General features: G+C 40.4%; 1 protein-coding gene across 2 annotated transcripts in view; it reads right to left on the bottom strand.

The window, feature by feature from the left end:
- The window catches only part of LOC135713483 (bumetanide-sensitive sodium-(potassium)-chloride cotransporter-like), a 48,670-nt gene extending 26,083 nt beyond the window's left edge, over positions 1 to 22,587 (bottom strand). For both annotated transcript variants that reach the window (XM_065236607.1, XM_065236608.1), the window contains exons 1-2: positions 22,203 to 22,587; positions 13,056 to 13,406 (exon numbers count right to left, since the gene is read on the bottom strand). In XM_065236607.1, the coding sequence (XP_065092679.1) occupies positions 13,056 to 13,306 (251 nt within the window). In that variant the 5' untranslated portion in view covers positions 13,307 to 13,406; positions 22,203 to 22,587. The remainder of the gene's footprint in view (positions 1 to 13,055; positions 13,407 to 22,202) is intronic.
- Positions 22,588 to 23,342: the final 755 nt, after the last annotated feature.

Raw genomic sequence — 23,342 nt, 5'->3', positions numbered from 1 at the left:
ATGGAGAAAATGCGAAAAATTACCAAATCATGTTAGTCATCAGTACCAGATTTAGGACCCCGGGGCCCAGGGCTGTCATCCTTAGGGAGGCCCCATTATTACCTGCTTTCAAATTTTGAATTTCAACTGGGTGATTGTATTTTTATAATTCGTATTTCTTGATATGAAAAAAGAGAAATTTGTTTTTGAAAAATCAGAAGAAAATAAAATAAAGATGTGGAATCTACATTTCGTCACAAAAAAACTTTCTATTTTAGTGTCCTCTTTCACGGTCCCTTTCATCCAATGAATACCCTCCGTATGCAAGGTAATTTTGTGGTTTTGCTGAACCCCTCGGTAGCGATGAAATTTTGCGCACTTTTTTTTTATTAAAACAATCACCAAAATCAGAGATGTCCCATTTTTTTAATTACTCGATTAACAACTAATCGATTATTTTTTGATCGCTGTGTTGTCAGTTTTCCACCAATGAGAGTGCAGCACATGTTTGAAATGATCGGTGATGATCCTCTAGAGAAGTTAATGCTTTTATCGGCATGATATAACCATAGAGGTAACTCTAAGACCACTGGGTCCCGAAGAAAATCATTATTATTTTTGGCTCACTCAGTACCAGAACAACGGTCCCAAGCAGTCCCAAGCTATTTCACTCACCCCTGCATGTTCTGCATGAATCCACACATCCCTGATGTTATCTGTCAAACTTTCATAGCGAATCAAAACAAACATAGTGTAGTAATAGAATTTCAACTAGAATAGGGTACGTTAATCGTTTGCTTGGGACCAATAGGCTACTAAAGTGGTGAGCCAATTTAAAATCGTTAGTTTCGTATTGATTGTTGATATAACCGATTACAAATATTTTACTTTTCGGTTCGTTAATCGATTAATCGATTATTCGAATGAAAATCGGCCATAACTAGATGAATGTGAAACGTCATTTCAAATATAAGGATCGTACATAAATAATCATACAATTTGAAAAGGACCGGGGCTAATCACAAATTACGTCTCCACGGTAACTGAAATAAAAACGAGTGTTCACCGGTTGATTAGGGTGCTTCATTTTGAAAAAAAAAGTATCTAACTTTGATTTATATGAGCCTGTGCAACAAATGGCAAAGATTAAGGATTGTTTAAAGGTTGCGCAAATCAGTGTTCACTCGGCTGTCGACAAAAGCAGACCACTCTCGAAGTGTGCCACGCGGTCGTCTGTTTTCTCGGCAGCAACCATTGTGTGGTCCTCCTCATTGTTCTTCATCAGCAGTTCTTTCAGTCGATGCGTCGTCGACTTTGGAAAGCAACCGTTTCGTGATGAGTGTGTGAGTGCTGACCACGTTTTGCGTCCATTCTGCGTCATCTCTAAATAGGGAATTAATATCATAAACAAACACTAAGACCACGGGGTCCCGAAGTCACATGCTCAATCTTTTGGCTCAAGAAGTACTTCGGTCCCAAGCTAATTGAAGCACCCAATGAAACATAGGAAAATCCACGATCCGTTCATTTACTCTGTTAAATTATAAAGGCGAATCAAAACAAGCACAAACTTTGACAGATTCTAGTAGGTGAATGGGATAAGCTTACAGATGTACTTGGGACCAATGGGTTAGTCATTGGTCCAATTTAAAATCGTTAGTTTCGTATTGATTGTTGGTAATGCGGCCTTAATTGAGATTAAATTTTAAGGGGTGTTAACATAGAGGTAACTCTAAGACTAGTAGGTCCCGAAGAACTTTTTGGCTCAGCTCTTGTACTATCTTCGGTCCCAAGCTAATCGATGCACCCCTCGAAACATAGGAAAATCCACGAACCCCTCATTTTATCTGTCAAACTTTCATAGAGAATCCAAACAAACATAATGTAGTACTAGAATTTTAGCTAGAATGGGGTATGTTAATCGATTTGCTTGTGACCAATAGGCTAGTCAAGTAGTGAGCCAATTTAAAATCGTTAGTTTCCACCGGTTGGTGTTAAGGTGTTTGATATTTTTATATCCGATGTTCTCCGTAAATTTGCCCTAAATCTCCTTAAGTATGGCCTTAATCGCTTGAGGTGATTAGGTGATCTAAATTTTTACACGTAAATTTGGTCTAAATCATGATTTGGGTTTACCAAATCTTTAAACCCGTTTATCTCCGTAAATATGGCCTTAATCGCGATTGGTGAGAGGTGTTGAAGTGTTCGAAATTTGTATACCCGATTTTCTCCGTAAATTTAGCTCAAATCATGGATTGGGTTTTCAAAAATTTTAAACCCGTTTATCTCCGTAAAAAATCTTCCCAGTGAGAAAATTTGACGTTGATCATATGAGCCAACGATTTAAAAAATCATTAATTAAAATTATTCAGCCCATTATATATCCGGAACCGAAAGTCGGATCAACATAAAATTTCTTTAGCGATCTATGTGGTGACGAAGGCTTTTGAATGAGATATCAACGATATCGATCGTAGAAGCTATCTCAGAAAAATGGCGTTGATCAAGTGTCCCTAGGAATAAGTGCTTGGCTAATAACGTATAGGCTATCGAATCTCCCCGTAAGCACTGGATCTAATTCGCCACGATCTCCACACTTTAATCTCCTACTTATTATGATCCAGTACCAGTCCACGGTGAAAAGATCAGTATTTGTATCTACAACTCACATGCCTGTGGGGCTGCCCACTGCTGCGACCTTTATCGCCGCACCCTATACCATCAACGGGGTTTCTCTTCCCTTACAGTTAACGACTTATTGTCTATCTAGTATTTCGCAAACTTTCTCATATATACAATGCCAGGTCGTGCTCATCATATGTGGGCTACTTAGGATCCTCTCCTCATAACTAAAATAAATTGACAATAAGTCATTAGCTGTAAAAGGGAGAAAAACCGTTGATGGTTGAGGGTGCGGTATTCAACAGATCCAAACGGCAAACCCCGCTGGCATGTAAGTTGTAGATATAAATTCTTTTTTAAATCGTAGAATATTAGAAGTGATAATACTTTAAGATACTCATATTTTTAAAAGAAATGTTAAGATCGTGGTAGGTCGCATTGAAAACATGGCGTGTTTTGTTTTTGCAGCTGTATTTTTTCGAGTTAATTTTTATCATTTTATAAACTTTTCAAATGCTGATTTGAAACGTGTTTTTAGTGTTCATGATTCAGGCAAAAAGCTGTGAAAATGTGTTCTAGTCTAGCGGAACCGATTTCGATAAATGATGTTTTAAAGTGCCCTGTTGTGTTTGTTGAGTAGTTTGCCTCAGTGTGCTGAAGCTGTGCCGGCAGTCCCGAGAAGTCATTCATCTGACTTTTGTTCGCTTGTGATTAATGCCTTGTTTGGCAACCTGGTATTCTGACAGCTCTTGTTTTTATTTTGTTTTTCGAAACCTGAGATGACCCGGGAGTAGATACAACATTTCCGTTCCGAGATACTGACCTTGCGGGTGGTTTTTTCCAGGACGATCCTGTAACATTCTATGTTGGGCGATCCGACGATCCGACTAAAACTCAAACTCCGCTGTCAGCTGTTCTTTGTCTTCTGTTCATCCAATGAACGGATAGAGACCACATAGGAGGAATTGTGGATGAACTGCCGTCACGGGAGTCTGTGTAACGGTTTTGATAACGGAGCTGGAGATGAACCCGGAAGGGATTAGCACTTTGTCGAGAGTTAGGGTGATAAACTATCTTGGCTGAGCATTTTTTCGGTATTGTTGGGATTGATTCCGGAGTTTTTTTCTTCTATTCAACCGATTCCCCTGATTTTTCATGCTGGGTGGTCGGATTGATTGTACGGAGTCCGGCGCGGAATTATGAACCTAATTCTTCGATGTGATGTGCACTGGAAATTCGCTTTAGTTGAATCCATGGCGAGACTTGGTGGAGATACACGGTTGTGGTTTGAATAAATTTGATTTTATTGTGGCAACATCAATGACACATGCACACTGCGCAGGCACAGAAAAAGTTCAGTGTTGCCAGTAACTTTAATGATCAGAAAAATTGTAACCATGAGTGCAAATGACTGTGCCCAAGTGTGCCCAAGCTTTTTTTTTGGCACACCGTGCGGAGTGACCAATCCCTTGAAGAGAAGGCGTTATTTCTCGGAGGGAATAGTCCGGAAGCGAAAAAATCTACGGCACCGATGGGATTCGATCCCACAATTTCCAACCTATGGTCTACGGATGTATTTGGCTGAGTGTCAACAAATAAGATGAAAGTATAGTGACTTTTTTGTTTTCTATATAGGGATTTATCTTGTCGGGCTGCTGGCAGTAGCCTCAGCTTACCGCTTGCTTGAGATTTTATAATATGTATTGCTGTTGGAACAATTTGTGCCAGCTGGCTTTTGTGAGATCCATCAATTTTATAAGCTTTAATATACTAGTACATAACATGAAGTGCATTTATAAATGCAACAACTTGAAAACTAAAAACAACAGGGCATTATTTTCTGGCTGTATTGCTGTATCGTGGGTATTGTGGATTTTTCAGGTACCCGGTTCAAGCTTCAGCTGGCTGAGCTTGGTATTCGGTTCGTTCTTCCACTGAATAGGTAGTGCGAATAAGGACGTCTATATAATGTTTTACTGTACCTGTTGTGGACATAAGTACATAATTTTCCTCAAAATTGCTAAGGACGCCCTTTCTCGCCTAAAAAGTTATGCTTTTTAAAGTAGTGATCATTACAGCATAAAGAGCTTCATATAACATGTCAAAACATCATGTAGATGTCATGTGGTGTAAAGCTAAGGTCGGCATGACGATATGTCATGCTAGCAGATGCAACACCGCCGCCACAACAGTGGACGCCTGGCCATTGATCAAATTATTCGCAGTCCTATTTGTCCAAGGCCCCAACTGGGTGAGGTGTATAGGATGACACACTCACTCATAGTTTTCAATGAAATTGTTTATAATATAGGGGCTGTTCATAAACTACGTAGACAGTTTTTTGGGATTCTTGACCTCCCCCTCCCCCTGCGTAGACAATTGTCCATACAAATTTTTTAAAATTTGTTTGTGCCGTAGATACTTGTCAACCCCCCCCCCCCTGTCTGCGTAGTTTATGAACAGCCCCATACTAGACGTTAGCTAACTTTAACTGAAATGTCTTTTAACTAAAAGTTCGCTAACTGAAAGGAGTTTCAGTTTAAGGACACTTATCTGTAAAATTTGTGCATTTCAAAATGTCAAGAGAAACCAGATGAACTTGAGACTGAACATTGATGCATTTTAATTAAAACTGATAACTGGTTCGTCTCATGAAATGCAATTCAGTTAGCGGATGCCGTTGCTAAATGAAAAGTAAACATGTCTCAATTGAGTGTACTCAACTTTTTAACGTTGCACATGCCTTTATTGGGTCATTTTGCATCAACACTCTGGTTCTAGTCTGCGCGTTTGAATAGGTGCTATCTGCCTCCGTCGATTGAAAAATATACAAACTTCTTCGTATTTTATCATGACCAGAAGGGTGTTTTTAGCAATATTGATACATGATTGTATGCATCAATATTGCAAATCCTTCACTTACACACACACACACTGGGTTTTTGAATTACTGAAAAATTCTGTTAAATCCGTTACTTGTAATGATCGATAAAATCGACATCATTAAACGGGATTAACAGAATTAAGTCTGTAAATTTTCTTAACACATTTTCTCAACTTTGAATTTTTCACTGATTTTTTATAAATTTCACCGAACAATTCCTCAATTCAAAAACTCGATAAAAATTACTGACTGGATAAGTGTGTAGGTCGTAGCAGCAAACAATAGAAGTTTATCTAATTTTCAAACGACGAAAGTTAAGAATCAATTCCACAATTCTAGATACACATTACAAAATGTCTTGGAATGATCGATTCTCTTCGTCGACTATCCTTTCGTTAATAACTCGGCTGCAAAATCATTATCTGCTGTGCTTATAGTTTTATCCCAAGTTACAATTTTGGTTTTATAACCTTTTTTTTTATCTAGTTCGTTTATTTGTAAGGCTCAATCGCTTTAGCTTTACGGAGCCGATAATTCATTGTTCACTGTGTGTAACAAAATTCACTTAATTCTATGTCTAGTAGGAGTTGGGCCGATTACTCGCGGCTTACTCGAGGTTAGAAGGGTACATTTTCGAAGGATAGGATCAGGGGAGGAGCTTGGGGTAGGGTTTCGTTGTCTCATCAGAGCGTTGTCGCCAGTATGAACGGTAGTGCTGTTCTAGCTTCGTCCGGAGTTCGACCGGCTATGGTGGGTGACCAGTGGGCGACGGTGAGACTCATCGAGACGGGGGGACAAGACAAACAAAAACTAATAAAGAGAGACAAAAGACAAAAGGAATTAAATTCTTAAACTAGACATTTGAAGAAAAACATAAACGGACTGCATATAGCAAAGATCACGGGTTGCCAACACGTCTCTGATAGGAACATAGGGTTGTCTTCCTTGGGCCTCGAGGGTATTCAAAAGTCGCTCTCTGGCGGCGTCATTATCCGTACATTGCCAAACTGCGTGTTCGATGTCATCGTAACCGTTTCCACACCGACAGATGTTGCTGTCCACGAGGTTTATTCTATTGAGATGAGCATCTAGCGAGTAGTGGTTGGACATAAGTCTACTCATCACGCGAATGAAGTCACGACTTAAACCCAAGCCTTTAAACCACGCTCTCGAAGAAACATTAGGAATAATTGAATGTAACCACCGTCCAAGATTTCCAGTGTCCCAATCGGTTTGCCAACTCGAAAAGGTACTCTGACGCACTAAATGGTAAAATTCATCGTGTGAAATTTGCCTGTCATACAATTCGCCTTCCTGCGCGCCCACCTTTGCGAGAGAGTCCGCCTTCTCATTGCCTGGGATTGAGCAATGTGAGGGGACCCATACAAAGGTAATCATATATGATCTTTCGACCAGCACACACATCTGCTCCCTTACCTTTGAAAGGAAATAAGATGAGTGCCTACCTTGTTTCATCGACCGAATAGCCTCAATCGAACTGAGACTATCCGTGAAGATGAAGTAAAGGTCTGCGGGCATGTTGGAAATCATCCCCAATGCGAAGTTGATTGCTGCCAGCTCAGCAACAAAAACGGAACAAGGTTCCTGAAGTTTGCGGAAGGCGCTAGAGTTTTCATTGAAGACACCGAAGCCAGTGGATCCATTGAGACGGGACCCGTCTGTAAAATATCTTTTCATGCAATTGACTTGTTGGTACTTTTCAGTAAAAATACGCGGAATAATAATAGGTCGAAGTTGATCGGGAATCCCATGAGTTGCTTGTTTCATGGTCAGATCATATTCAATTGAGGAACTGCGATTGGTGAAGTGAACACGGTCTGGAGTATAACAAGGAAGACACATATCTGATGATATGTAGTGGTGGTAGATTCTCATAAATCGAGATTGTGTGTTCAGCCCAAGAATTTCTTCAAAATTAGCAATTATAAGTGTGTTCGTCACTCCGCATTTGATTAGTATTCTGAGAGAGAGCTCCCAGAAACGGTTCTGGAGGGGTGTTACTCCTGCCAGAACCTCGAGACTCATGTTATGCGTTGAGTGCATACAGCCTAGAGCAATACGCAGACAACGATATTGAATTCGTTCCAATTTTATTAGGTGACTTTTTCTTGCCGAGAGAAAGCAGAAAGAGCCGTACTCTAGAACAGAGAGAATAGTTGTTTTATAAAGCGTTATGAGGTCTCCCGGATGAGCACCCCACCATGTGCCGCAAATTGAACGGAGAAAGTTCAGAATTCTGCGGCGAGAATTCGATCCCTAGATTCATAGCCCAAGAAGACAAGTTATCTAAGGAATTTTGCAATGGTCCTTGCAAGTCCACGGCATGTGGACCTCTTACGGAAACCACTCCGTCATCTGCAAGTTGTCTTAGCGTGCATTGTTCTGCCAAACAGTTGTCGATATCTTTGACATAAAAGTTATAAAGAAGAGGGCTGAGACATGAGCCTTGGGGCAGGCCCATGTAACTAATTCTGGAAGTTGTCAGTTGAAGTTCATTTGATTTTCTGACAACAAATTGTACAAGAAATTATTTAAAATTCCAGAAAGTCCACATCTGTGCAGATTGTCTGACAGAATTTCAATGGAAACTGAATCAAAAGCCCCCTTAATGTCCAAGAATACTGAAGCCAATTGCTCCTTGTGCGCAAAGGCCAGTTGAATATCGGTGGAAAGCAGCGCTAGACAATCGTTTGTTCCTTTGCTCTTGCGGAACCCAAACTGTGTATTTGATAGCAAGTTATTTGATTCGACCCAGTGATCGAGTCTCCGAAGGATCATTTTCTCCAACAATTTCCTAATGCACGAAAGCATAGCAATCGGACGGTATGAGTTATGGTCGGACGCTGATTTGCCAGGTTTTTTAATGGCTATTACTTTGACCTGTCTCCATTCAGGCGGTACAATGTTGTTTTCTAACAAGGAATTGAATAAATCTAGCAAGCGTCTTTTAGCGATATCTGGGAGATTTTTCAGAAGATTGAATTTAATCATATCGCTTCCCGGTGAGGAGTTGTTCGATGAAAGAAGAGCCATAGAGAAATCCAGCATTGAGAATGGTCTATCCAGAGAGCCGCCGCTAGGAGACGCTTCTCGAAGAATATTTTGTGCTGGAACTGAGTCCGGACAGACCTTTTTAGCGAAATCGAATATCCATCGGTTGGAGTATTCTTCACTCTCATTGAAAGATGAGCGGTTACGCATGTTGCGAGCCACCCTCCACAAGGTGTTCATTGAGGTTTCTCGTGAGAGTCCCTCGACGAAATTGCGCCAATAACCGCGTTTTTTTGCTTTGATTAATTGTTTCAGCTTTGTCTCAAGCTTTGAATATTCCTCGAAGTAAGTGGAGGTTTTGTGTCTACGAAAAGCTTTGAAAGCATCAGATTTTTCTACATACAATTTTGTGCATTCTTCGTCCCAACCAGGTGTGGCTGGTCTCCTTTTAAAGGGTGCACTTGGAACTTTTCTTTTTTGTGCTTCCAGTGAGCTTTTGTAAATCAAATCGGCTAGGAATCGATATTCTTCCAATGGTGGAAGCGCATCTATTGATTCGACACCGATTGTCACCGCCGTTGCATATTTCTGCCAGTCGATGTTCCTTGTAAGATCAAATGGAACCCGAGATGGTTCTGCAGAGTGAGGGCCACACACTGGGGATCATTGATAACCTTCCACTGACAATCCAATGATAGCGATCTTGAACACAAAGATAGGTCGAGTCGGCTTTCTCGAGCCGGAGGTTTTGCTATACGTGTCGCTTCACCAGTGTTCAAAATAGTCAAATTGAAATCGTCACATAAATCGTAAAAAATAGCCGCTCTATTGTCGTCATATAGATCGCCCCACCCAGTACCATGGGAGTTCATCACCCAGAATTAATACTGGGGATGGAAGAATCGAAACTAGATTCCAGAGTTGACTACGGCTAATGGAGGTTCTTGGTGGAACGTATACTGAAGCTATGCAAAGATCTTTGTTCTTCATATTTATTTGGCAAGCAACGATTTCGACGCCGGATAGAGCAGGAAGGGAAATTTTGTAGAAAGGGTAGCACTTTTTGATCCCTAAAAGTACTCCTCCATAAGAATCGTCTCTATCCAGGCGTATAATGTTAAAATCGTGGAAGTTGAGTTCTTTATCGGAAGAAAGCCATGTTTCACAGAGAGCAAATATATCACAATCAGAATTGTGAAGTAAAAATTTGAACGAGTCTAGTTTAGGCACTAGACTACGGCAGTTCCACTGTAGCACCGTGATCATATCTTCAACCTCATTCGACGAATTATCCATCGAAAGATATGATTGATGCAAGGAGGGGCCATGAAACAGTCAATTGCTTAAGATATGATTCTAACGTTGGAAGCAAGGCAGAAACTAAGCTTCTTAGAGGGTCTTGTATGTTGAACATGTTTAATATGAATTCCACAATGTCCGAAAAAGCTAGCAAACCTCGTTCGGACTTGGATTTCTTTTGAGAAGTTTGAGGAGCAGCTTTTTTATTTTTTTTATCTTTGTTGGGCAATGGCGGAAAATTCTTGCTGCATCCAGGGATTGGATCAACAGGAGCCTCCGGTTTTGTTTTTTCATCCCCATTACCCTGGGAATTTGGCAATCGTCTGGAAATAATTTTAGTTTTCTTACGGCGCACTTTCGGGGAGGGGCATTTTCTTTTTGAGGAACCGTCCATTTTTGAAGGTGCGTGTACCACCGTAGAATCACCTTCATCGGATGAGTCAGAGTCCGATTCTTCAACTGACAAAACCGAAAATTGGTTTGCATCTTGGACGGCTGATGCAGCCTTCAACATTTGAGCATATGTCTGCTTGGAGCGTCCAGAGATTGAACGCTGCACTTTATCGGAGTGCTGTTTGTACATCGGGCACTCCTGCAAGGGGTGAGGATTCTCGCCACAGTAAGCGCATTTTACTGATTCTTTGTGGCAAGAATCCTCTTTGTGGTTTTCACCACATTTGCCACAACGAGTTTTGTTGCCGCAATGGCTGGCCGAGTGTCCCAGCCTTTTGCAGTTGGTACAATTATATACCCTCTGTACAAACAGTCGCACCGGAAAAAAGCACCATCAATTTTAACAAAGTTTGGGAGAACTGAACCTGCGAAAGTCACCCGAAACGAGTCTGAATGTTATAAACTTTTTTACCGTCTAGCAAAGATGCTGAATGCAGTTGCCTTACATCCAGTATCTTCACTAGCGCGGAGCGAATGTCGAGTTTTTAAAAGTTCCCGAGGCATGTTTCAAGTCCTCGACAGGCAGACTCGCGTCGGAGACCACGCCTTCTATCTCCACATCTCGAGAAGGGATGTAGATGTTATACTCAACATTAAAAAGCTCGTGTTCAGCAATTTTATTTGCCACATCATAAGTCGGTGCTTCTACACGCAGTTTGTTGAATCTTTCTTTGTGTACCAAGATTCCCGGATACTTACGCAGCATTATAACCTTCTTGTAGATCATGATTTGCTCTAGAAAAATGCTTTAAATGCTTCGAATATGCGAGTCTAGATATTGCCAAAAATTAGCATTTGGCGTCAGATTATTTGATAACCGCTGCTGTAATAGCATGCTGCGGTTGTCCGTTGCTTTGAAGCTTTTGACCCTGATGACTAGCTCAAATTTGAAATATTTTTTATGGTTGTATTTGCGTAGATATATGGCAAAATATGTGTTTTAGCCTTACATGGAATTAAATTTGGTGAAGAAACTTGAGATAGGGGAACCTCTTGGGCCAAAAACGGGCACATTTACCCTAGATTAGGTTCTGAGTAACATTGATCGATTCTCTTCATCGACTATATCTTTCGTTAATAACTTGGCAATAATACTGTTTCTGGACGTGTTTGTTGTATTAGCTAGATATTAGCTTTTTCCATCGAAGTGCTTGTTGAAAATAGCTGGAAATTTGACTACTGGCGCCTCACTCAATATGCTTGTCATTTGGGAGACAGTGTGAACTTTAAAACGGGAGCCAAACATTCAGAAACCACAAATGTAATTACTCTTCTTATCTATCATTAAGTACTGGCATTTTATAGGAATGAACCATAATTTGTTGTAACACACTATTAATTGTAAGCTCCAAGGGTAGAAACGAACTGGCTTAGTGATGAAGGCATAAGTTTGATTGAAGGTAAATGCGTCGAAACCGTTGCAGAAATCGTCGAATTTTTGCGATGGTTTTGGTGAGTTTGGTTTCCAATGAAACAGACAATATTCCAGCACAGTTTTGATGACAGAGCATAGTTTTCAAATCCAATAAAAGATTTAGTTTGGCGATATAGGTATGTAAACAAACTTTATTAGAGTCATGAGGGCTCGAGCATTTCTGGGTCAGAGCTTTTGGTGGGAATTAGCTGAGGAAGAACGAAACAATGCTTGGGAAAATTTTCAAGCAGTTTTCCATTTGCTTGCAAAATAAAATTGATTGAGTCCGTAGTATAGTCATTAATTTCATAGTCGGGTAGATATAAAATCCGACAAACTGGCAACTTTGATTTTTGGAATAAAAATTTGGTACCCCGTGAAAATGCTCACGCCTTTACAGAACATTTTCTTTTTACGCAACATTAACATATTTTTACTATCATTATCAATATTAAAGCCTAAAATTGGAAATGGAATAGGAGGAAATGTTTAAAAAGAATATCAATCATCTTACACTTTTCAACGTATACCTGCAATCAGTTTGACAAATAGCCATTGCATCATTAAGCAAAAACAATTTTAAAGTATTTAGTAATAAAAACGTAAACATATATCATCCAGGAACGCATGGATTAATTACCACCAACCAACATTGATCACAATACTTCCACCACATTGATCCAAAAAACAAACAGTCATGCTCGATTGGCTCCCGTAAGTAACAGGTCAAATTGGATCCCGTCATTGTCTCCGTCAGACTGTGAATATAGTGACTATAGTCCGCAGTACCCAGTTGGCAATGTTTTTACACGGTACTGGGAACACAAAGAGAAAATCGACGTTGAGAATCTCTCAATGTTACTTAGGACCTAATCCATTGTTCGGCTTAAAACATGTTTGCATGGCCGTGGTTATCCAAAAAGAAAATCGATGAAAAAAATTGATCAATGCAGATAGGACCTTATGAAATGTCCAAATGTCACAAAAATTTGAATGGATGTTTTTTAATCTTTGCCGTTACATATTTCGCATGCACCTTCTATCGAAAAAAAAAATCCACCGTGCATAAATATGCTAAAACTTGATTTATTACAAAAATAGAATATAGCATAGTGTGTAGTGTCATTCACCGTACGCGATCGTTATCAACATTGGAACCCATTGTTATCAATGTGGTGCAAACTGTTGATACAGGTGCGACGCAGTTGAAAGGTTGCATCATCATAATGTGCTCATCGCGTCAATGATTCCATAATTGCACTAGTTTTTCCTTGCCTCATTTGCACCTACCTACGAGAATCTTGTAGATTGCAATCATTCATTGATTCGGAGCAGTTGTGGCAAGATATTCATCTGCATCAAGTGTTGCACCGATTCCACATTCTAACTTACCTCGTCAAATGATACACGCTACTGCGCCGTTCGCTGCCATCGGACGTGCCCGAGGAAACGGTATGGCCGCCGAAGTCTATCGTTGTCGAATCATACTCCGGACAATTTCCACCGTTCTCGTGTATGGTGAAAGTAGCCGTTGGTTCGCTACCCTTTTTGCTGTTGGTAGTGGTGTTCGCACTGTTGTTGTTGGCCGTTTTTCCCAGAATGCGATTGCTGATGCGGGTTATCGAGAAACGATCCAGCTTCATTGTGATCGGCGTTTGTTGAAGATCGATGAATTTGACTCCGAAAGCACCCGTAGAGCAATTTTTAGAAAGTGTGTATCATCCCAACTGCGATCGAGCTCGACTGTGGATAATCAACATCAACACGTGTATTACTGAGACAATTCAGTTCATGGGATGCCAATAGAATGACACGTAGGGAAGCGCACTTGCGCGCCAAGCCAGCTGACAAGATGATGAGTGATGGGCATGCCGTTGTGGTGTTGATTTATTAATTTGTACTGGAATGTCACCGATCAGAACATATTGCTTAGGTTGAGCTGTGCCCAGTGTGGTTTGGGTATCGCCGTTCACGTGAATCTACATTCTACTGAAAATAATGTTGGGAACGTAGAACGGTGGCAAATATTTATCAAAAGGAGGTCAAATTAATGCCTATATAATGCTTACGATGGTATTCTATTGATTCACGTTTTAACAAATTAATTAGAATTTGGTTGGTCAAGCAAGATTTCTGTCCTCACTGCAATTGGAAATATTCAACATAATCGCTAACGATGAAGAGCTCTTCAGTTTTACCGGCTCTCAACACAGCTATTGATTGAGAGCTTTCTATGCAAACCAATGCATTTGTCTGGTACAATGATACTCTAGATGTTCTAGACCGGACCGGGAATCCAACCCACCGCCTCCGGCTTGGTAATACCATGTCGGCACTGACTAGGCTATCTGAGGCTCCTGAAGAGGTGCTTAGGCTGTTGTCGATTTTCGAGTAGTTTTTTTTGTCAAAATTGGTTTCTTGTCTGTCAGAAATAAGTATGCTAGAATAGCAGGGTTATTTGTCAAATTTAAGTAAACATTCATCAAATGGAACATATGTTTAAAGCTTTTTAGCGTGCAACGATTGGTCTGAATTAGATTCATAGGTTAGCCAGGGGAACATAAGGGGCCAGGCCACCCCCTAGCTCAGCAATCTTTTTTGTGCATGTTCAATATTTATGAAAAATATACATGCTTCATGTCCTAACTTGCTATGCCTCATAATTGTTTTTCAAGGTCTCCAAACTTCGAAATTTGCTTAAATTGAATCAACAAGACGTTTTCAAAGGCCATTCGATCATGCTTTGATCATGAGGCCCAAATATTGGATAGTAAAGATTGATCTCCGGTTTTGTTTAAATCCTTGAATTATAACAAACAAGTTCCAGGAAAAGCAATTCGAAATCGTCTTGGATTTGGTGAAATTTCCAAGATTCAATGATTAGGATTTTATACAGAGTATGAGATATTTTCCCGTCAATCTTAAAGTAATATTCAAGGTGTTGGACTTTGAAAAAAAAAATCCCTAAACTGTATTATAAAACATATTAGAAGATTCTGTGCTTTGGAATAGTTATGATGTTCGTAGAGTAGGATTTATTTTTTGAGAATTTTGAGAAGAACTCGAAAGTATTTTGAGGAGAATTGATAAAAATTCTAATGATAATTTTAAGAGATTATAAAAAAATCTACGGGTACATGCAAAACAAATTTACCTTATATCAAATGTAAGCTGAGGAATGAAAATGTGAGGAAAAGTCTTACTGAATTCTAACGATAATTTCTACAGCATTAGAATTATTTTTTTGCAATTCGCAACACAATCCTCAAGTTTTTGTACCCTGCCTATATAATTTTCCTTAGCAGTAATAACAGAATCAAATTAGTATAAGGAAGAATAAGCACACAATTGATTGAACAATGTCACTACCAGATGCAGATTACAATAATCCGGTTGGGGAGACGGTCCCGGCGTAGTGGTTAAAATCCATACCTATCATGCCAAGTCACGAGTCCAAATCTCAACCCGGGCAAGTCACAAATGACCCAAGAGTGTTAAAGTGACCATAACAATATAAAGAACATAACAAAAATCCTGGGGTTGCGACACATCTAAATATAAATGGTCGGAAAATATCATGCTAGTGAATCAATCCACGAAAAAAAACATCTCTTGCATCATAATCCATCTACGTGCATCGCTCTCCAACTATTTTCAGAAAATCTTCAAAATCTTCATCAATATTCTTCCTATCTACTAAGCGTGCGTGCATGTGCATCTCACAACAGCAAAGCGAAATTTTTCCTGCATCTAAGATAAAGTCGCCGGTTGTTAAATAAAATCTAAATAATGGAAAAAATCTTAGAAACTCTTAAACATTATTCCAAAGAAATTCGGAGTAGATTTTTAAAGGAATCTTGAGAAGGATTCCAAAGGAAAAAAAAATCCGATGATGGTAAAAAAAATGAGAATGATTCCAAAAGAATTGAATCACATGGCATTTTCAAAGTATTTCTGAATAATGTTTTGTATTGAAAACAATGTAAAGCGTGATCTAAGAATAAACTCATAGAAATTCTGAGGAGAATTTCAAGGAATTATGACAGGAGAATTTCCAGATATTTCTAAGCGCATATTCAATGGAATTCTAAGTAGAACTTCAATGGAATTAAGAACACTAATTAGGAAAAGCTGAGCAGAGTTTCACGGATATTTATTGAAAAATTATAAAGATAGCTTTTAAAATTTCAAACGCAGCACAGTGGGCCAGAAATGCAATTTGGGCGAAAAACCCAAAATCTCTTAAACGAATAATTTCCGAGGGTTGGCACCGCGATAACGAAAACTATAGATAGTTCGCAACTCATCCATGCCGCGAAAAACTAACTTTTTACTCTGACATTGCGGAAACTAGATGTCTGGATAAAAAGTTGTTTATTTTGAAATACACCAAAATTTCACAGCCTGCTGTTTCCGAGTTATTTGGAAAACAAATACGGTGAAAAATGGGTGAAAAATGATGAAATCTACTACTCAGAATCATAAGGGCCTAACTGCGATGATCGATTCTCTACACCGCTAAGTTTTTACCCTTCGTACAAAGAAGGGTATAGATATCACTTGAAAAACCGACTATCGATCCGAGGCCCGGAGGGCCGAGTGTCATGTACCATTCGACTCAGCTCGACGAGATCGGAACATGTCTGTATGTGTGTGTGTGTATGTGTGTATGTGTGTGTGTATGTAACGAAATGAATGCGCTCACGTTTCTCAGCAACCGCTCAACCGATTTGGACAAACTCGGCGCCAAATGATAGGTCTTGGGGTCCCATTGAACGCTATTGAACGGTTTTGGAATCGGTGAACCGGTTCCGGAGATATGGCCGGAATAAGATCCGATGAATATGGGCCTTCACGCTGGATTTAACGGAAAACGCGACACATCAAATTACTACAGAATTCAAAAATAAGATCAATGCAAGTCGTGTTAAGTGTTCCAGACCACATTGAACACACTTGGACATGTTCCGGGTACCCCGGGGAAGTTGCTTGAATATGAATTGAATTAAAACCCATTAAATCACATTAAAATACGATGATAAGGTGATTGGTAGCCTCACCAAATAGACTACACCCGGATATATTCCGGGTACCCCCAGGCAGTGGCGTAGCGTCACTGGATGACACGGGGGTGGGGGGCTTGGTCACTGATAATTACAATAAAATAAATAAACTTGAATAAGTAAGAAGGGTCTGATCACACCATAGGTGGATAAATTCGAGTTTTTTGCTTTAAATTTTGTGCAGTCACTGCGTAGGAATTAATGAAATATTGAGATTTTCAGTGAAATTACGACAACATGCCAGTAGACACGAGGTGTCCCATCATTCGTCCCATCATTCGTCCCATCATTCGTCCCATCATTCGTCCCATCATTCGTCCCATCATTCGTCCCATCATTCGTCCCATCATTAGTTCCATCATTCGTGGAGTCGCAGCGTTGAACCTGACTATTGGCCACGAAAAGGCTTGCCATCAAATTCGACTACATACATCCGAACATTTGTTCATCTCAAGTCGACGGAAGACATTCCGCGCAACTACCATAAACCGGACTAGTTCATGTTGATGTTCGTCAAGCTTCGTCTACAATTTGAACTTCTACATTAACACATGTCAGGCAGCCTTCAGGTTCTATTGGCTAAACTTGGTGAGTTCGTTCCATTTTGTAAATTTTTATCTGTTCAAACCAGTAACATTGAGAGATCACCTTTTTGTGGTACGTTACTGGAGTGTAAGATCAAGACCAACAATTGAAATGGACTTATCTCCATTTTGTAGACGAGCCTTGTAGGGCCATTTTCTCGCGAACCGAAGTCCGCAAAGGCAAACCAACATAATGAAAAGGTAGGGGAAATTCTCCTCTACCCGATTGTGGTTTAGGTTTGCGAATGAAGGTTTCGGTTCGCGAGAGAGTGACCTTACAAGGTTTGTTTACAAAATGGAGTTAAGGCCATATCAATTGTTGGTCTTGAGATCTACCACCGAACCCTAGTCGTTACAACTTCAAACTAAGGGATCAGGATTTTTCAGTAATCAAAGAATTACATTTTAGTGCTTGTTACTTATTAGGACTTGATAATAGTGACAAGACTCGGGTAGTGACCCCCGCTGTTATGCATTTGTATATGTTTGTATGAGTTTACATAATCCTTTTCCCTTTGTCCTTCTCCTTTTCCTTTCCCCGTTCTCTTTTCAGAAAGCGAGTTATGGCGCTATAGCCATAAGCCATAAAAGGCTAGGGCAAGAGTTAGTGCTCATGTCCCAATCGTCAGAAGAAAATGGAGCATGACTTAACCGTCATGCGGTACGAGATGTCCACGTTTCATCCATTTATTGGATTCTGAAGCATCGTGTTTAAATCTTCGATTTAAACAGGCCCGATGTTTTCTGAATCATCTTATCCCTTAAATGCTGCACAGTAGGCCTGGCCGTTTTGATAGTTGTGACGCATCTTTGATGTGAAACATATATCAAATAGACAAGACAAATTATGAAGGTATATCCACTATTTTCCAGGATGCTTTCAAGAACTGGCTGTGTTGGTGTTAGATTAGATTGTTAGATTAGATATTGGAGAGGCCATCTTCCAGTGGAAGATTGACCACAAACAAACAGGCGTTCGTATGCAAAAGACTGGTATTTTAAAGTGCAGTGTGATTTAGTGTAACCCCCCCCCCCCCTCTAGTGGGGTTTCTGGGATGTTGGACTGCCTCCGTTCAGGTAATTGTTTTTTTTATCCTGACGGAATTTTCCCTGACGGAAATTTCCCTGACTGAATCGTGATAATTCTCAGAACCTCTTATGCTTTCGTACATCTTGTACACCTCGTACTTAAAATAAAACGGTTTTACACGGCTCGGCTCGGAAGTCAAGATGGCTTCCGAGCCTAATCGCAAATGATCTTCGATCGTCCATCAGAAACGATTCCCTCAGGCCTTAACTGCCAAGGCAGGTCCCGTCTCGGCTCGACCAAGGTGGCCATGCCACGGTCAGCCGATGTTGACAATGACGGAAGACGCCTGCCAGCCAAACGAGCCAGCAACGCCTGCTGAGCCGTATGTCGCTGATGAACGCCACCAGATCCGCTGTTTACAGCCCGCCCCGCCAGTTTCCGGCCACACGGTAGTGCAGGAGCAGCCGTGTGGGTCAATGCCAGCGTCGCGACGCCGTAGGAGATCCCGCTGAAGCAGTGAGTACAGTACAAATTTTAAACCCTCGCACACACGCCACATATATGTGAAAACCCACACACACACACACGCCACAGAAAAGGGCAATCAATGTTTTAGAAAATGTGAATGTTCCTGTGTTTTCATACTTTGTCCGCGTAGCCCCTCCAAATAGCCAGTAGCATGTCGGCCCTGCGACACTGTTCAGGGGTCTCATGCTACTGAGCTAGTTACCCGGGAGTGTTTGGTCATGCCATGAGTCACAACTGACTGTGCGTTTTTGCAATATTAAAACGATGAAATGCTTCTTGAACCCTACACGGATAGAAATCTCCTTATACCTTTTGGCAAATTTCCATTGCTGATTATTCATAAAATGTATAAGTCAACTAATAAGCAGACGCCTTGCAAAAAGTTAATAAAGATCATGTGTCAAATGAAATGTATAAGCGGTCACACATAACTTTTACGCATTCTCATAGGACCTATGTGGTTTGTCTTATGGAATGTATAAGGCTGATGCTTTGGCAAAAATGTATAAGTGAAACACATGAATTAAATAATTGATTTTCGTTTCGTGTAGAAAAATGCTTTTTTACTACGTAGCTACTCAGAATTAAAGGGTGTATTCGATAAAAATGGCACACCGAGAATCTTCTGTAACTTTTGAACCGTATGAGTAAAACACCTGAAAATTTTAGTAAATCTTATTCATAGTGTATTATTTACATATGTCAAGTTTCATAGTTATTCATACAGTAGTTCCAGTCATGTCGTCGAAACACAAGAAATTGTTCGTGTACAAATTTTGTGCACTTACAACAACATCCAGAGGCGTCCAACCGATGGATCGCTAAAAAGCTTGGAATTGCAAATACAACTGTGTCTCGTGTGACAAGAACCTTCAATGAGCGTCTGCGTGCTCGAAGAAAGGAAGGGAGTGGTCGTAAAAGTGGTCCAATGGACAGTAAAATAACCAGAAAAGTTGTGCAACAGTTCAAGAACCGTCCAAACATGCCATTTCGAGATGTCGCTCAAAAGTTCAAGGTATCAGTCGGTTTTGTGCAGAAAACCATGAAGCGTGCTGGGTTACATGTTTACAAGGTGCAAAAAGCCCCAATGTAAAGCAAAACATCACTGCGAAACCTCGCCCCCGGAAACTTTACTCGCAGTTGCTCACCAAATCATTGTTGCATTGTGATGGATGATGAAACTTACGTCAAGGCCGACTTCCGCCAACTTCCTGGGCAAGAATATTTCATTACCAAGTCTAAGTTCGATGTTCCGGAGGATGTTCGAAAGAAGAAATTATCGAAATTTGCAAAGAAGTTTCTGATCTGCCAGGCGATTTGCGGATGTGGTGAAATAAGCGCACCCTTCACCACATTCGGAACAATCAACGGTGCGATTTACACGGAAGAGTGCCTTAAGAAGCGTCTCTTGCCATTCATAAGGAAGCACAAAGGATCAACTCTTTGTTTTGGCCTGATCTAGCATCCTGCCACTACGCTTGATCGTGTTGGTGTGGTACCGAGCAAACGGAGTTAATGTTGTGCCAAAAGATATGAACCCACCAAATTCACAGGAACTTCGCCCAATTGAAAAATTGTGGGCATTTATGAAGACGGAACTTCGCAAACATCCCAAAACTATTAAAACAGAGCTGGAGTTGTAGAAAATTTTGGTAAAAACAACAAAAACACTGGGAATATTGGTTGTACAAAATTTGATGGGTGGAGTGAAAAGGAAGGTGACATAAAGGATGTGGCGGTAACAAACATGTTATGTAAAATTAAGTGCTCAGAGACTGAAAAGTTCGAAAGTACGTTTGATTGAGCTGAATTTTGCGTCTATTATGACTCAATTTTATGTCAAAATTGACGCTCGTATATGTCAGTCTCACAGCACCTAAATTTACATTAATTTTTCTAAGTTTGCAGTTGAGCCGACTTGAAACTCAATCAAAATCAAAAAATTTCCGTTACTCGTCACAAAACACTCATCTACTCACTTATCAAGCTGAACTGCCCATTAAAACATAACAAACCCATAACGATTTTTTTCAGAAATAAATTATCCATTGGAATCGAATCGATTGTAATCTATTGTCGATTTACAATGTGCACAAAAAGTTACATGTTTTGTTCACAAAAATATGGTGAATTGTACAAAAACTAAGTTGTCCCAGCTATAAGTTCCTACGGAGAAATACATTGTCAGTATCGTTTTTCTCGGCTTGCTGTTTTCTTCTATAGTGGACTGATGATTTATTATGGGCATTTTTATCACCAGGAAAAAAAAACGAAATTTAAAAACGTGAACAGTGAAAAAAATCTGATCAATAAAAATTAATGTCAAATGACTTTTGAGTGAAATTATCAGAAACAACTTTGATGTAATCTGGTTACCTGGGTTCAATTTTAATATCGGGGACCATTGATAGTCATAAGTGTGAAGGAACGCGGTTATACATCACGTCCGAATTATCCTCGCTTTTAATTGCTTTGCAGAAAAATCAGATAAGTGCGATGACTGTATGACACAGTTTTTATTTTCGACAGTTTGCACATTATGCGTAATTTTTCTTTTTCCTTTATTTAACGTCGGTCTCTGTTCCGCAATCTAGTGCCAATCACCGACGGACATCGATTGCCATCCATTGACGGCAATCGAATGTGCAGGAAGGCAGTTTCCACACCTGCGTAGGATATCGCACCCATTCAACACATATGGGCCGGGACCAACGATTTTTATGCCTCAGAAAAATCCCACCGACCTCGGCTGGGATTGAACCCAGACCCATTAGGGTGAGAAAGCAGTCACGCTTACTACTACACCACCGGTGCCGGCTATGCGTAATTTTTCAATAACTATTTGTTTCGCAACTTTACATTTTCTTGGGTACATAACTGGCGATTTACTTAATGTACGAAGCTGGCCCTCTGATAGCAGGACCACTGACCCCGACGATTTCCGGTGCGGTCTGGAAAATCTTATGGGTTGTACATTTTCTCGTGCTACCTTGGCATATAATATTGCTGTGCACAAATGTACAAATTTATATGTGTTGGTTTGCATAGAACGCTCTCAATTAATAAGACTGGAAGTGGCATAAGTCGTTTTCCTGGCTTTTAGATGATGAGATTTGTGCTGCTGAAAACGCGAAGTGCTTAGGCAGATGAAACTTCGCTCAATGTTGCCCTTATCCGTTTTATAAAAACAAAATCAAAGATCTATTGCCGAACAACCTTTATGTCTGACCACAATTTTCAATCACCGGTATTTTTTTTAAATTTTTCAACTTCACGCCATTCACTTTGTTTCACGTCTTGTCAGCTGCCTCCTACGCAGCTTCCGTTAACTCACACTAGGAATTGTACGTCCAAATTTGCTGCGGAATAGGCTTCAATTGATTAAACCTTCTCAAATCACTACGCATCACTCGACAGAGCGTTCCAAGATAGGCCGGCAACTGAGTTTCACTTTTTCTCAGGACAATCCTAATTCACTTGCTACGGAAAACAAAATCCAGGTTCGTGTTGTCCGCTTCGTTGTAGTCACTGCACTAGGCACAAGCTGGAACCCCACTCGAGACAAAACTCGTCGATTTCCCGACGCGGCACTGATCGAGCGCTGCTAGGTAGGTACTTATTGTACCTTCGCCCCACCCACAATCGTTTAAATCGCTGACCGCAGGACAATTTTGCGATACTGAACGCCAAACGCGCGCTCACCAGATCAACTGTGAAAAGTGCCATTTGTGGCTACTCTATTATATAGGTTCTCGGTCACTGGGGATGTGGTGTAAATTAAAGCCAAACAAAAGCTACGTTAGCGGGTGCCGCTCGTCGCACGTCGCGTCGTCTGCTCGACGCTCTCAGGTGGCGTTCTCGCATCTTGTGGGTGGACGGGCGACGCCGTTTGGAGATGGAGAAAATTTGTTGATGGATGATAATTTTCTCAGCTCGTTAGACATCTCCCGGTGTGACGTATCGACCAATAGATGAGTGAGCGGTCAGTTGGCGGGTGCGAATCATTGGGAGGTGCGATGTCGATTTCTCCCATATAATGATGTCACTGATGGGAGGTTAAACGTCCTGTATCAGAAGCATAAAATGGTGCGATTTAATATAGCACCGGTTGGGATCTAGGTAATTGATCTGACAATTGAAGGGCAAATATTGAAGTTTAAATTTACGCGTGGGTGCCGTTTATCGCAGTACGAAGTCGACATTCTGGGCCTCGTGATCGATGTTTGCTGTGGAGGAGATAAACCTTTCGTATTCTTTGTAACCATTCGTGTGGATTGGTTTTGAAAACAGTAAACGTTAAATAGTGTACAAAAGGAATATAGGTATCCATTTTTTGAAAAAGAAAAACAAATTAACTCCTCTTACTCATATTTCGTCAATAATGTTAGGAGTTCTTTAGTGACTCGTATTCAGTTTTGAATATCACAGCATTGCAAGTGAAATAGAGTGATGTAAAATATTAAATTTTTACCAC

This window comes from Ochlerotatus camptorhynchus, unplaced genomic scaffold (assembly GCF_037179485.1).
Source record: "Ochlerotatus camptorhynchus isolate MF236.1 unplaced genomic scaffold, CSIRO-AGI_Acam_v1.1 ptg000557l, whole genome shotgun sequence".
In the NCBI taxonomy this organism is placed as follows: domain Eukaryota; kingdom Metazoa; phylum Arthropoda; class Insecta; order Diptera; family Culicidae; genus Ochlerotatus; species Ochlerotatus camptorhynchus.
This window is presented reverse-complemented; position numbering and strand designations above follow the sequence as displayed.